General features: G+C 38.6%; 2 protein-coding genes across 2 annotated transcripts; both read left to right on the top strand.

Moving 5' to 3' along the window:
- The first annotated feature begins 2,193 nt into the window (after positions 1-2,193).
- Positions 2,194-4,276, top strand: LOC146364536 (cytosolic sulfotransferase 3-like). The gene is made up of 7 exons (XM_084915942.1): positions 2,194-2,332; positions 2,659-2,787; positions 3,091-3,191; positions 3,273-3,399; positions 3,496-3,593; positions 3,870-4,044; positions 4,164-4,276. Exons 1-7 carry the CDS (start codon positions 2,194-2,196, stop codon positions 4,274-4,276), a joined length of 882 nt encoding a protein of 293 aa, XP_084772068.1.
- Positions 4,277-7,973: 3,697 nt separating this feature from the next.
- On the top strand, positions 7,974-13,537 carry LOC146364535 (cytosolic sulfotransferase 3-like). Its single transcript, XM_084915936.1, has 8 exons — positions 7,974-8,358; positions 9,325-9,463; positions 9,714-9,842; positions 10,185-10,285; positions 10,371-10,497; positions 10,589-10,686; positions 12,280-12,454; positions 12,562-13,537. The coding sequence occupies exons 2-8, from the start codon at positions 9,325-9,327 to the stop codon at positions 12,684-12,686; spliced, it is 894 nt and encodes a 297-aa protein (XP_084772062.1). The 5' UTR covers positions 7,974-8,358; the 3' UTR covers positions 12,687-13,537.
- Positions 13,538-14,137: the final 600 nt, after the last annotated feature.

Here is a 14,137-nt window from a genome sequence, read left to right as displayed (position 1 = left end):
TCACCCCACACACCCACTACCTTTTCACAGCTCTTCAGCAAATCACCTGGCAGAGAGCAACAAACTGCCAGGTGACACTTGTTACATGACGTTTAGCGTGTTTGGAGTGTGTAGTTAATGTGTTGTCTTGTGTAGTTAGTGTGTAGTGTTGTGGATAGTTTTGTGTTGTGTGTCAGAACAATGAGGCGACTGCTGTCTCCAAATAGAAAAAGGAGTGATACACCTGCTGCTGTCAGACCTGCAGGTATCAGGCTGTGATGTTCTCCTTTATAGTGGAGAAATTATTTTTTTGGAGTGGCACAAATAATTTGTGTGGCATCTTACTGAATGCAGAACAGCTGATTGTTCTGTAAATAGTTTGAAATGGTTATTTAAAAAATCAAGGTAAAAGGTAAATGGATGCAAATAACTTTGTTGTTTGCAAAACTTGTGCATAGGATTTTATATTTACCATTTATATTTGCATTTAAAGTTATGAAATATGATTCATTAAACATGTTTGTGGTTGTTACAGTAAAAAATAAACTTTTTCTACTCTGATTTTATGTTTTTTGTCTGATTTTAGATTAATTGTGTTAATACAGTATGTCAAAATGAAAACATGACTGTAAATTCAGACACGTGAGGTTGTGCTGAAAAGAATGATACCAAACAAGGCGAAGTAAATAGTTTTTAAAGGTGAAATGTAGAGGGAAAATCAAAAGTAGTTAAACATGGCCAATTATACCCTGGACCCCAGAGGGTTAAATGTTTTTTTTTTAAGTAACGCAATAGTTACTTTTCAAGTAATTAATTACTTTTAGAATATTGTAACTCAGTTACTAACTTGGTTACTTTTTTGAAGAAGGAACTAGTAACTATAATTAATTACTTTTTCAAAGTAACTTGCCCAACACTGCACTTAGTAGACTTGTAGTCAAGACCGCCTAAACCAAGAACAAGACAATACCAAGACCAAGTCGAGATGAGACCAAGACCGAGACAAAAAAAGTCTTTAAACTGCAGCCAGATGCTGCTTCGTTTACGGGTGTCAGGCATATTTATGTGTTTTTTATATTATCCTATATCCTCCCATGTGATTGGCCACAATATGGAGGGATTGGAGCATAGCTGAGCCACTGTGTGAGAGCTGAGCAGCGAAAGGAAATTAAGTGAGGGGCCGGCTCTCGCTCAATGGGAGTCGACGCTTCTGATTGGCTCTTAGAGCTGATGCTTTTTTTATGTGTATGCATATGTGTTAGTCCCCCATAAGGAAATTACTCCTCTGCATTTAACCCATTCACCCAGTGAAGCAGTGGGCAGCCACCAATGCAGCGCCTGGGGAGCAGTGTGTCGGGCCGGTACCTTGCTCAGGGGTACCTCAGGGTAGCCGTTCAGTGGATTTGAACCCCCGACCTTCCGATCATGGGGCAAAAACTCTACCTACTGACTAGTAGGTAGGACTAACTACTGCTAGCCCTACCCCCAGCTAGCCCTGCCCCCTGCTTTTGCGCATGACACATTATCGAACATTACGTTGTGTGTCATGGATACTGATATGAGAGCCCAGCGTGTGCTCCCGACGCAGGGAAAACCAATTCTGCAGGGGAGACCTACCTTGGCACTTGTGCAGGTGAAGCCAAAGGGAAGACATGCTTCACCATATTTTCTAGTCTTTGGCTTAGAATGAAGTTCGCTTGGAAACATATTCAGCGATGCTTCATCTCCTGCTTTGCGTTAGTGTGGGAGCCCCGTCAAAAACCTTTCATGCTATGCTAGCAGTGTCCAAGCAATCTTTTTTTTTTTTCCCTTTTCATACCACGCCCCCCCCCTGCAATGGCTCTGCACCCCCCCCCCCCAGGGGGCGGGCCCCACACTTTGGGAAGCTCTACTTTAAGGTATTAGACACCGATGGTAAACTGTCATCAGACCCTAAATAAAATGTTATCTGTTGTTATCAATATTTTTTTTAATTATTTCTTGGTGAGTGGACATATTGGTTACACTTTGACTAATCATTAATCAGTAACACAACCTTCAGAAGCAAAGTGCACTGAGGGTGTAATTACTGAAGGTTACTCATTTGTGATGTCAAGGAGGAGCAGAGAATAAAACAGCAAAGCAGACAAAAAAATTACATCATATGGGAGAAAGATACTCTAAAGTGTGGAATAAAAACTCAGGCAGCTATTCTAATAAAAAAAAAGTCAAGAGATGGAGGTGCGACCTCGACCAGAACTGTTTGACTTCCATGGAGTTGGCATGATCACAGACTTTACAGAAAACTGGGACAACATACAGAACTTCAAAGCAAGACCAGATGATATTCTTATTGCTACTTACCCTAAAGCAGGTAAGCTTAATTTAACCTTAGTAGACAGAATTGTGCCAGCCTGGGTGAACATAAGAAAGTGAAGACATGTGAAAGTAAACTGACTTAAACTCAAATCAAAGCCTTGGAAGTTATTTTAGACTCTCTTTATCTCTCTGTGTGTTTTATTGGCTTTAAAGAACCTTTGAGCTAAATGTTGTGCTGATAGGCACTATATAAATAAAGCTTAAGGGCATGTAGAAGGGTTGTGTGGAGCTAGTTACTATAGTATTTTTTTTTAAATAAATAATTTCATGTATTGCTATATTTCCCACTGAACAGCATGGTTTTATCTGTTTCAACCTCAGGAACCACATGGGTCTCCTACATCCTAGATCTTCTGTATTTTGCGCACATGGGTCCAGACCGTCAGACTTCCATCCCTCTTCATGACAGAGTACCCTTCCTGGAGATATGCGAACCCCCTATGCCCAAAGGTCTCAGATCAGTTCTGATTGCAGAAATTTTTTGTGTGTCACATGTTGAAACAGCAGCTGCTAAAATGCAACCTCACTCAGTGTGTTTCACATTTGCTGTTGTCTAAACAGAGTGATATAATTTTTTTTTGCTTGATATTTAGATTTGGTTATTTTTCAAATCTATTTGGTTATTAGACACTCAAAATTGTTTGCAAACTCACTCAAAAGTGCCTTAAAATGTTGGCCTTTTAGCCATGTTGACCTCTGACATCTAGAAAAGTCCAACTTATTAGTGGCAAACCAATCATTCTTACCTTACAGGTACAGACTTGGCAGACAAACTTCCCACCACTCCTCGTCTCATTAAAACTCATCTACCAGTCCAGTTTGTACCAAAGTCCTTCTGGGAGCAGCGCTGCAGGGTAAAATGCATATATACCTGTAACCATAGAGACATGGGATTTATGAAACAGATTAGAACTTGTTGTTGTCTGGTTCTGCAGGTAGTCTACGTGGCCCGCAATGCAAAGGACAATGCAGTGTCCTACTTCCATTTTGAACGCATGGACAGTGCAATGCCAGAACCGGGGAAATGGAGCACCTTCCTGCAGAACTTCATGGAGGGGAAGAGTGAGTTCAGTTTAGTTTTACTGTAGAAAGAAGAGACCATGTTTTCATTTTATTTCCCATGTAAACACTCTGTTGTGTTTTGTTGTGTGTTTGTAGTGGTTTTTGGATCGTGGTATGACCATGTGAACGGCTGGTGGGAGAAGAAGCAGACTTATTCAAGTTTTCACTACATGTTCTATGAAGATTTGATTGAGGTATCATGAGCTGTGCTAAAGTATGCCATTTACAACAAAGCTCATTACATTAAAAAGTGTCTTGATTTTGTTAATAAACGCGTTGCCCTTGCTGAAAGATTAAATAGCTTTTAGGAAATACTTAGCCTTCGTCTGGTGTTCTAGTCTGCGGGACTCGCTTTCTATGTTTACCAAAAGAAACATTATGCAGTTGTTATTTTAACTTCAAATTCTTTGCCTTTGTATCATTTTCTTTGAAGAACATATAAATGAAATATAAAATAACACTTCACACAGGACTGTGGACGAGAAATAGACCGACTGTGTTCCTTCCTTAGTTTGTCTCCATCACCTGAAGAGAAGGAAAGAGTCAAAGCCAGCGTGACTTTTGACAATATGAAACAAAATAAAATGACCAACTACTCCACCTTCGATTCAATGAACCAGACTATATCTCCTTTCATGAGAAAAGGTATAAATGTCTAAACCTAAAAGTTGTTTTGTTCCGATCTGTGTTTGTTCTGAAAACTAAGTACTGCATTTATCAATAGGTTGATCAAATAACCTGAATTATTTTCTCTGTTTCTTCAGGAAAAGTTGGTGACTGGAAGAACCACTTCACTGTGGCCCAGAATGAACAGTTTGATGAAGACTACAAGCAGAAAATGAAGAATCCTGATCTAAAGTTTCGTTATGAAATTTAGAGCCCCAGCTGGGTGTGATGGAACTCTGCACTGATATGTGATTAAATAGTTAAGAAATAAGCCAAATTTGATATGAAATTTAAACAAACTAAATTTCAGGTAGGTGATAGAGACCTGTGGCAGAGTTCACAACCCTGAGCTGTCCTGCAGAAATGATAAATCCAACAGAACAATTTCCAGAAACAGTACCAACTTATATATGATAGCTTCCATTCTTTAAAAAATGATGGTCAGGTATGATTTGTCTGACACCGTGTGTTATCGTATATGGATATTATACTTTTGGCTTTTCTGCACCTTCATTCTGCTCAATAACATGTTTTAAACTTTGTTAAATAATGGCAACTTTGTGGTATGCTGTAAAGTTAACCCATTATCCTCATATCAGCACACCTTTTTAAAACCACTTTCTGTTTAAAGGCGATTCATAGTTTTATTCTTACAAGATCCAACTAAACTCAAATAGGAGAAATTAAAAAAGCAAACAACAAACAAAAGTCTAGGTGTTCAGGGAATTATGTAAAAATTCGTTAGGGCACTAATACTCATGAAAGGGGTCAGTTTTGCATATACATTGAAAAGACCTTTACTTTCCCTCAGCTTTAGGGAGTATTTTAACATCTAATAACTCTTTCTTTAGCCTCAAAACATTGATTCAATTCAACTGGACACAGTGGTTTTATCACTGAAGAATATTTAGTGGAAACTTCATTTTAAATTTTAGAAAGAAAGCTATATTTGTATTTAGATTATTGAATCCATTGAAATTGCAGTTTCTAAAAGATTTATAATTTTTTTTATTTGTAATTAAAAATATTTTTGCAAGAAGGTTTTATTGAGAGTGTAATACTTTTTTTTATGATATCCATTTTTTGATTTGAAGAATACTTTTTAATGTCAACAGGAATTTAAAGAGAAATAGACCAATGGGTATCCTTCCTTTTGGGGAAGGAAAATGTCAGAACCAGTATACAAATTAAAATAAAATGACAGTTCATGTGATGAACCACAAGGTGTTACAAGGTGTATATGACTCTGGTTTTACGCGGCCTATCAACACAATTTAAAAACTGGTATACAGGTCCTTCTCAAAAAATTAGCATATTGTGATAAAGTTCATTATTTTCTGTAATGTCCTGATAATCATTAGACTTTCATATATTTTAGATTCATTACACACAACTGAAGTAGTTCAAGCCTTTTATTGTTTTAATATTGATGATTTTGGCATACAGCTCATGAAAACCCAAAATTCCTTTCTCAAAAAATTAGCATATCATGAAAAGGTTCTCTAAACGAGCTGTTAACCTAATCATCTGAATCAACGAATTAACTCTAAACACCTGCAAAAGATTCCTGAGGCTTTTAAAAACTCCCAGCCTGGTTCATTACTCAAAACCGCAATCATGGGTAAGACTGCCGACCTGACTGCTGTCCAGAAGGCCATCATTGACACCCTCAAGCAAGAGGGTAAGACACAGAAAGAAATTTCTGAACGAATAGGCTGTTCCCAGAGTGCTGTATCAAGGCACCTCAGTGGGAAGTCTGTGGGAAGGAAAAGGTGTGGCAGAAAACGCTGCACAACGAGAAGAGGTGACCGGAGGTGACCAATTCCAGACCTTGGGGGACCTGCGGAAGCAGTGGACTGAGTCTGGAGTAGAAACATCCAGAGCCACCGTGTACAGGCGTGTGCAGGAAATGGGCTACAGGTGCCGCATTCCCCAGGTCAAGCTGCTTTTGAACCAGAAACAGCGTTCAAAAGCGGCTTTCGGAAATCAAGGTGCCAGAGTTGGGAGGAAGACTGGGGAGAGGGAAATGCCAAAATGCCTGAAGTCCAGTGTCAAGTACCCACAGTCAGTGATGGTCTGGGGTGCCATGTCAGCTGCTGGTGTTGGTCCACTGTGTTTTATCAAGGGCAGGGTCAATGCAGCTAGCTATCAGGAGATTTTGGAGCACTTCATGCTTCCATCTGCTGAAAAGCTTTATGGAGATGAAGATTTCATTTTTCAGCACGACCTGGCACCTGGTACAAAACCACTGGTAAACGGTTTACTGACCATGGTATTACTGTGCTCAATTGGCCTGCCAACTCTCCTGACCTGAACCCCACAGAGAATTTGTGGGATATTGTGAAGAGAAAGTTGAGAGACGCAAGACCCAACACTCTGGATGAGCTTAAGGCCGCTATCGAAGCATCCTGGGCCTCCATAACACCTCAGCAGTGCCACAGGCTGAATGCCTCCATGCCATGCCGCATTGAAGCAGTCATTTCTGCAAAAGGATTCCCGACCAAGTATTGAGTGCATAACTGAACATAATTATTTGAAGGTTGACTTTTTTTGTATTAAAAACACTTTTCTTTTATTGGTCGGATGAAATATGCTAATTTTTTGAGATAGGAATTTTGTGTTTTCATGAGCTGTATGCCAAAAGTTTCATACAGCATTGTTTTTCACGAATGAAGGCGAAAATGTTTTGTTCATTTGTTTTTACATGAGCTCTGTGTTATTTGATAAGTATCTGAGGCTGAGACCATGGGACTGTAAAAACATGATTGTTGGGCCTTATTTCTGTACTGAACAGTCATTTTAAGATTAGCTAGTAAATAACAATTAGCTCATGTTGTTCATGAGACTACAGTCATCTTACTTTGGTGATGTAAATATAATATGGCCAATATTATAGTTATTATATGAATCATTATTAGTTATTACAGCAGTGAGCTTGAACTCTGTGTCATTCACTGAGCTTCAATAAAGATTCAAGTTGCAGTTATTTATATTTCCTATCACCTTAAATCTTCACTCTAAGACAAGTATCTTTGACAGTGTATATATAGATGTATCATATATAAGAGACAAATATTGTTCTTTCAGTATGTTGGCATTACTAAATTTGGCTCAATGCTTACATATAAGTATAAAAAGAAAATGTGCGAGCTGTGATAACTGTTTCTGATAAAATGAAGAGTAGACTGATATATTAAATATTCCTTTATTGGGTGAGAAAATCATACCATGCCATAACTGCTTTAAGTCATACAGAATAGATATCAGAGCCTTAAACAGGCTGACTTCTGTTAAATGGGTCAAACTGGGCAGAAAGTATACAAACACATAACATCCTTATAGAATATAATTTAACACTATAGATGAACTTACCTCAGAATATATAAAGCATATAAACAATTACAGCAATACGATGCAACAAACACAGCAGTACTAATCCAAATATTCAAAGCTTCATAGAACTGAAACAAACATTTATTTTTAGGTCCATTCTGCTGCTGATACATACTTTAGGTTTCTGAACATTAAACTTGTTTCTGCCTTTCATAGTGTTTAACTTGAAGGCCCTGAGTACTTTCTCCCACACTGAAAACACTGGAATTATAAAATTATTTTAACATCACCTAATAAGACTGATTCAGGACAGACAATTAGTTATTTTACTCAAATATACATACTCAAAGACCTTAGCGGTCTTTGAGTATGCGGCCCTTGAGGACCGTTGAGGCTGCGTACTTTAAGGCTGCAGACCCTGAATTGGGATACAGCCCTGGGATATGTTGGGCGATGGAGGATACACGGATCCATCCTTAAAATTCAGGGAAATGAAGGACGCATTTGAGGGCCGCATTTCGAGCAGCCTGTGAATTGGGACAGCCTTCGTCGCGTCGCTGTGACGTAATCGGCCTTTAAGGCTGCAGACCCTGAATTGGGATACAGCCTATATTCTTCCTCAAACAGCAGCACTCATGCGATTGTTTTGCTCCAGGTGTTGGGCCAAAAAGTGATCGTCGGGCAGAGAGTGATTGCCGTCCGCGGGAGCGCGCGGAGCTGCTTAAAGCTGTAGCGCCCAGGTTACTTAGAGCTACTTCCGTGCAACTGATATAAGGTGCTGTAAGCTGTAGACAGCTTCAAACTTTGTGCTCCCAAAGTTTGGGCAAGTTATACTAAGTAAATATTTAACTCGTCCACTTTAGGTCAGCGTTATTGCTGGAATTAATGATTAAACCTGTGGGTTAAATCCCTTGTTCACAACTTCAAGTGTATGTCAGATGGTAGGAGTGATCCTAGAAGGTAAGTAAGCTTCATAATCTTGTGTTACCAACAATAAATCTGCTGTGTTTTTACTTTACAAACATTTGTAAAGGAATTAAACATGTTCTGTTTAAAATACATTCAGTAAATGTTACTGTGTGTCTGAATCAGTGTGGTGGAGGTGAAATGTTGTAATTTTGGTGTTTACAGATTCTACCAATGCTGCAGTGCACATGTTGTAATTAGTCATCCTTTTCGTACTGGCAGCTGACTGTTTTTACACTTACTTGAATGAAGCAATTCAAATGAACTTTGAACTACATTTCTAAAATTTACATCAAAGTCAGCTTTATTGTCAAAAACCATATGCACAGGTCATACACAGGAATTTGAAGTTTCAATGCTCCCACAGCCCTCGGTGTACACTAAAACAATATAAAGATTAAAATAAGTCTTATGTACGACGCAATACAATACAAAACAGTGTCCAGCACAGTCAGAGTGCTTGTGGGCAAGAGTTCGTGCGCAAGTGGGGTGGGGGAGTCAGTGAGGGGCGATGGTGGAGGTTGAGAGTTTTGTATGTCCTGGGGGGTGGGCAGGGTTAAGAGGGGAGAGGTGGATGCAGGTCTGTAGTTCTGTGTGTGTCAGACTGGAGAGGGACAGAGCAGGGAGAGAATTCAGCATCCTGACAGTCTGACTGATTAGGTGTGCAGACCAGCAACACTGTAATACCAAACAAAAAGGACAAGATGAGCCCCAACAGATGTCATCATATGTATATCAATTCTTTAGACCTGTGAGGAAAAGAACCACCAGTCAGCCTGCCTTAAACCCTGACAACAGGACAGCAGGTGTGACCAAAAGAGGGCGTCCCTATGAAATCTGTACTTACAAACTGAATCACAGCCATTAACCGTCATGAAACATCCAGTTTGCCATTTCATTGGGGTTTTTTTTTAGGACTGGAGAAAACATGAAAGACTTTTAAAATAATCAGTCTTACAGATGGAGGTGCCACGTCGACCAGAAATGTTTGACTTCCATGGAGTCTCCATGCTCAACGTCATCACTGACAACTGGGACAACGTACAGAACTTCAAAGCAAGACCAGATGATATTCTTATCTCTACGTACCCAAAAGCAGGTACTGATGTGGTGTGTGCAAGAGTGCGGAGCTTATCTAATTATAAAATAACTTTTTTTGTTAAAAAAATTTTTTTAATGTTGGTGTCTGAGTTCATAGGATTCCCACTAAACGGTATGCATCCATGAGTTCAGTGTTGACCTGAAAAATACTAAAATGATGCTGAGTGTATTAATTTGGGTTATGGAGCTTATGTCTTCATAGTTTGATATCCCATTGAATAATATGCATTTATCTGTTTCAACCTCAGGAACCACATGGATCTCTTACATCCTAGATCTTCTGTATTTTGAGAACATGGATCCAGATCGTCAGACATCCATCCCTCTTCATGAAAGAGTGCCCTTCCTGGAGACTTCTGTACCTTCTCAACCTTCAGGTTGAATCTTGTGACCACCTTCAATTAGCCATATTTGTATTAAGTCAGAACCAAAAGTTTCAATTTGGTGTACTTGTACATTAAGGTATCATTAGAACTGTTCAGATAGAAGAATATTCAAAGAATGTTTGAAATAGGTTCAGTCTTTTTGTCTGACATCTGTTTTGCTTACATGCCATCATTCTGTGACACGTTTTGTTAGAGTGTAAATGTATTAGGTTAATCACAGTATCAAAACAGCACATTATAATGTTTAGTAATTAGTATTGGTGATCTATGCTATAATAACAAAGTCATTCATTGCATTTTAACAGTTACAAGTTACTCCTTCTTATCATTTAGGGAAAGACTTGGCAGACAAGCTTCCCACCACTCCTCGTCTCATTAAAACTCATCTGCCAGTCCAGTTTGTACCAAAGTCCTTCTGGGAGCAGCGCTGCAGGGTAAAAATCATGCAAACCTGTAGTCTTAAAAACATGGGATTTATGAAATCCACAGAGTATAATTTAGTTTTGCCTCTTTCTGTAGGTGGTTTATATGGCCCGCAATGCAAAAGACAATGTAGTGTCCTATTTCCACTTTAACCGCATGAACAGTGGCCTGCCAGAACCAGGAGACTGGAGCACCTTTCTGCAGGACTTCATGGTGGGAAAGAGTGAGTTCTGTTTAGTTTTAGTGTAAAGGAAAAATAATATCATCATATTTCCCATGTTAACGTTCCTTTGTGTGTTGTTCTGTGTCTGCAGGGGTTTATGGATCGTGGTATGACCATGTGAACGGCTGGTGGGAGAAGAAGCAAACTTATTCAAATTTTCACTACATGTTCTATGAAGATTTGATTGAGGTACAGCACCGAGTTTGGCTGACGTGTGCCGACTGACAGTTATGTCATCTGCATCAACCACATTTTCACTCTTCATAGCAGTTCTTGCTTCCTCCTTACTAATCCTCTGAACTTCCTGATTCACTACCTGTTTTCCATCTGTCCGCTACCTCTCATATTCTTCGTTCATCAACTCCTCGGAGAACTCCTTCCACTTTTCCACACACACTCTTTATTTGTTAGTACAGTTCCATTTCGATACAGATACTTAATCACCCTCACCTGCTACACATCCTTTCCAGCAACATCCTTCTAGCAAGCAGGTGAGTGTTCCAGCTACAGTAAGTCCTTTTACAGGTTACAGGTATTGATGGGACTGAAGGCAGGACAGAAATCCTCAAAGTCCCAGACAGAGAACATAGAATAGGAATCCAGATGAGGAATGAAGTGGCTACAGCAGAGAGAACACAATATTGATTCATAGGAAACTAAGTGCAGAATTCTAACAATGAAAGTCTGATTACCATCACTGAGGTGAAGACGACCTGGTGGTGTTCTGCTGCCCACCCAGCCATCGAATACAGTGGAGGAAGAAAGGAAGGTGTAGGAAGGACTGACCAGAGAGCAAAACTCTGTCCAAAGGTGGAGCCTACCACGCCACGTGAAACGCAAAGACATGTTAAAAACACAACAAAAGACAAAGAATTATCCATCCTGCCCCAGCTTGACAAGAACTTGACCACTCTGGTATGGAAATCTCCGATATCATTATTATCTCTGTTGATGATATGGATGCTTAATTTGGTAAAAGATTTATGATATATACCTTCCTTCCTGATGCAACACTCCCCATTTATCTGGGATTGGACCCGACATTAGGAGTTTTGCAAAGAAGAATGGGCAAGGATTTCAGTCTCTAGATGTGCAAAGCTGGTAGAGACATACCCTAAAAGACTGGCAGCTGTAATTGCAGCAAAAGGTGGTTCTACAAAGTATTGACTCAGGGAGCTGAATAATTATGCACACCCCACTTTTTAGTTGTTTATTTGTAAAAAAAAATGTTTGGAATCATGTATGATTTTCGTTCCACTTCTCACGTTTACACCACTTTGTATTGGTCTTTCACGTGGAATTCCAATAAAATTGATTCATGTTTGTGGCTGTAATGTGACAAAATGTGGAAAAGTTCAAGGGGGCTGAATACTTTTGCAAGCCACTGTAGATGTAGTATCAGAAGTTTAAACATTAACCAGCTACAAGTGAGCATTTATTTATTGCCATCATTACTAATAATTAAGAAAAAAAGATCAAATTTGAAATTTCAAATTGAAAGTTCATAAAAAATAAAGAAACACATAAATGAAATCTGTTTTTTGGTTAATCTTGAAGGTTTGACATTTTAAGATGCATAAAAAAAAATCAAAATTGTCACATATTTAAAGGGAAGTCTGTCGAATCCTAATATCTCCCAAGGAGAGCATCTCACACCGAATTTGTCATGATGAAAAAGTATTATAGTCATACAGTACTACAGACCAAAAGAAGAAAAATTAATTAAATTTAGGGATGAAACATCTCTTTTAAACTCATTCATATTTTCATTTATGTGAACAGGACTATGGACGAGAACTAGACCGACTGTGTTCCTTCCTTGGTTTGTCTCCATCAGCTGAAGAGAAGGAAAGAATCAGAGCCAGTGTGACGTTTGACAGCATGAAGCAAAACAAGATGACCAACTATACCACAGTTCACATGCTGAACCACGAGGTTTCTCCTTTTATGAGAAAAGGTACAACTGCCTGCTGGGAAACTTTAGTTTTTTCTCAGTATAGGCACCAATATATGTTCAGTTTATTATTAGGTTAATCAAATACTTTGAATGTTCTCCTTCTCCAGGAAAGGTTGGTGACTGGAAGAACCACTTCACTGTGGCCCAGAATGAGCAGTTTGATGAAGACTACAAGAAGAAGATGAAGAATCCTGATTTGAAGTTTTGCTGTGAAATTCAAAGTGCGAGCTAGAGCTGAGAAGTGATATGCAATTAAATAGTTAAGAATAAATCAAATATTAAGCCTGAACAACTGAATTCTGTTACATTGTGGTGCTGTTGGCTATCTATCAGCTTAACCTCCTAGGACCTGGCATCCACATATGTGGACATCACATTTTGGGTTGTGGAGACCAAAATACTAAATTGCTCTGCAAGAGTCTGATATCTACTTATGAGGACATTATACTGCCACTGTTCTATTGAAATTTAAAATGAATGTCCTCTTATGAGGATCCCATTTTTCTCAAAAACAAAAATCAGGTAAAAAAAAAAAAAAAAATCATCTAATTCGTTGTTTTTACATTCATCAGGTCCCAATCAGCCCAAATAGCAAAGAGAAATTAAAAATGCATGCCATGAAAGAGTTTGGGTCTTAGGAGGTTAAGAAAAAGGAGGATGAAGGAACATGTGTCATTTTTACTGAAAATATTTAACTAACTGATTGTTAATGGTTAGTATGTTTGACTTTATGCTACTGGGTTTGAAATTAAGAGACCCAGCAGCTGGGCATGACGGTGGGAAGAAGCTGGAGTACCAGGAGAGAATCCACACAGGAACCAGACTTCATTTTGTGTAATTTCCCAGCTTAAAAAACATTTATCCTCAACTTAAAAACTACACTACCTGAATAAACTAAACTTTGTTTATTTCTCAAATGAATATGTTCCCGTACTTAATAATTTGGCCACACATAAAGTGTAATGTGGGAATGCATAGGTTGCCTATATAGAATCATAGATCTGGTATGAATCAAGAAAAAGAAGCAGAAAACTTTTTACATTCACACAGTTATGGCAAGCAGCTCTCAGCTGTGTAGAGATAGTAGGCTGCTGTTGTATGTTTGATTTCATTTTTATTAAACACAGCTGTTTTAATTCTGTTAAAAAATTTGTGTTTTTATTCTTCTGTCATCTATGTGCAGGTTATTGCAGTGTTTACTCTTTTGTACAGCAAAACAATCAATCCAGCCTTCAGCCTGTTCATTATTGATTTATTTATTTTGGTCGAGTTGAATGAACCTGGCTTATCTGACTTCATAGCACTGGTTCAGTATAAATGCACACATTTCAGAAAGCGGTGCGTTGTGTTCCAGTGAATAACAAAGATCTTTTGTTTGGAAGACAGAAAAAGTACCTACACGTGACTTTGAACAATATTCAACAGAACACACATGCCATGCTGTCTGATGTATATGTTTTAAATGTGCTGCATTTTTGCTTTTTCATTTGACATGTTAATGAACAGTAATAAAAATGTTATTTTTCTAACTTCTAACTTTATCCTTCTAAAGTTTGGTCCAAATATACTGAGCAAATACTGAACTCCTTCACTTTAGGTCTGAGTCATTGCTGAAATTAACGATTAAACCGTCGAGTCACGTGCCGTCTTTACAATTTCAAGATTACGTTAGTTGGTAGGAGT

The sequence above is a fragment of the Perissodus microlepis genome, chromosome 20, assembly GCF_051167445.1.
Source record: "Perissodus microlepis isolate ML-2025 ecotype Zambia chromosome 20, ASM5116744v1, whole genome shotgun sequence".
Taxonomy (NCBI): Eukaryota; Metazoa; Chordata; class Actinopteri; order Cichliformes; family Cichlidae; genus Perissodus; species Perissodus microlepis.
This window is presented reverse-complemented; position numbering and strand designations above follow the sequence as displayed.

Coding starts and splice junctions, on each gene's coding strand:
- LOC146364536 (XM_084915942.1), top strand. CDS start 2,194: ATGGAGGTGCGACCTCGACCAGAACTGTTTGACTTCCATGGAGTTGGC. Junction 2,333..2,658: donor TGCTACTTACCCTAAAGCAG/GTAAGCTTAATT, acceptor TTTCAACCTCAG/GAACCACATGGGTCTCCTAC. Junction 3,192..3,272: donor TCTGGGAGCAGCGCTGCAGG/GTAAAATGCATA, acceptor CTGGTTCTGCAG/GTAGTCTACGTGGCCCGCAA.
- LOC146364535 (XM_084915936.1), top strand. CDS start 9,325: ATGGAGGTGCCACGTCGACCAGAAATGTTTGACTTCCATGGAGTCTCC. Junction 10,286..10,370: donor TCTGGGAGCAGCGCTGCAGG/GTAAAAATCATG, acceptor CTCTTTCTGTAG/GTGGTTTATATGGCCCGCAA. Junction 10,498..10,588: donor GGACTTCATGGTGGGAAAGA/GTGAGTTCTGTT, acceptor CTGTGTCTGCAG/GGGTTTATGGATCGTGGTAT.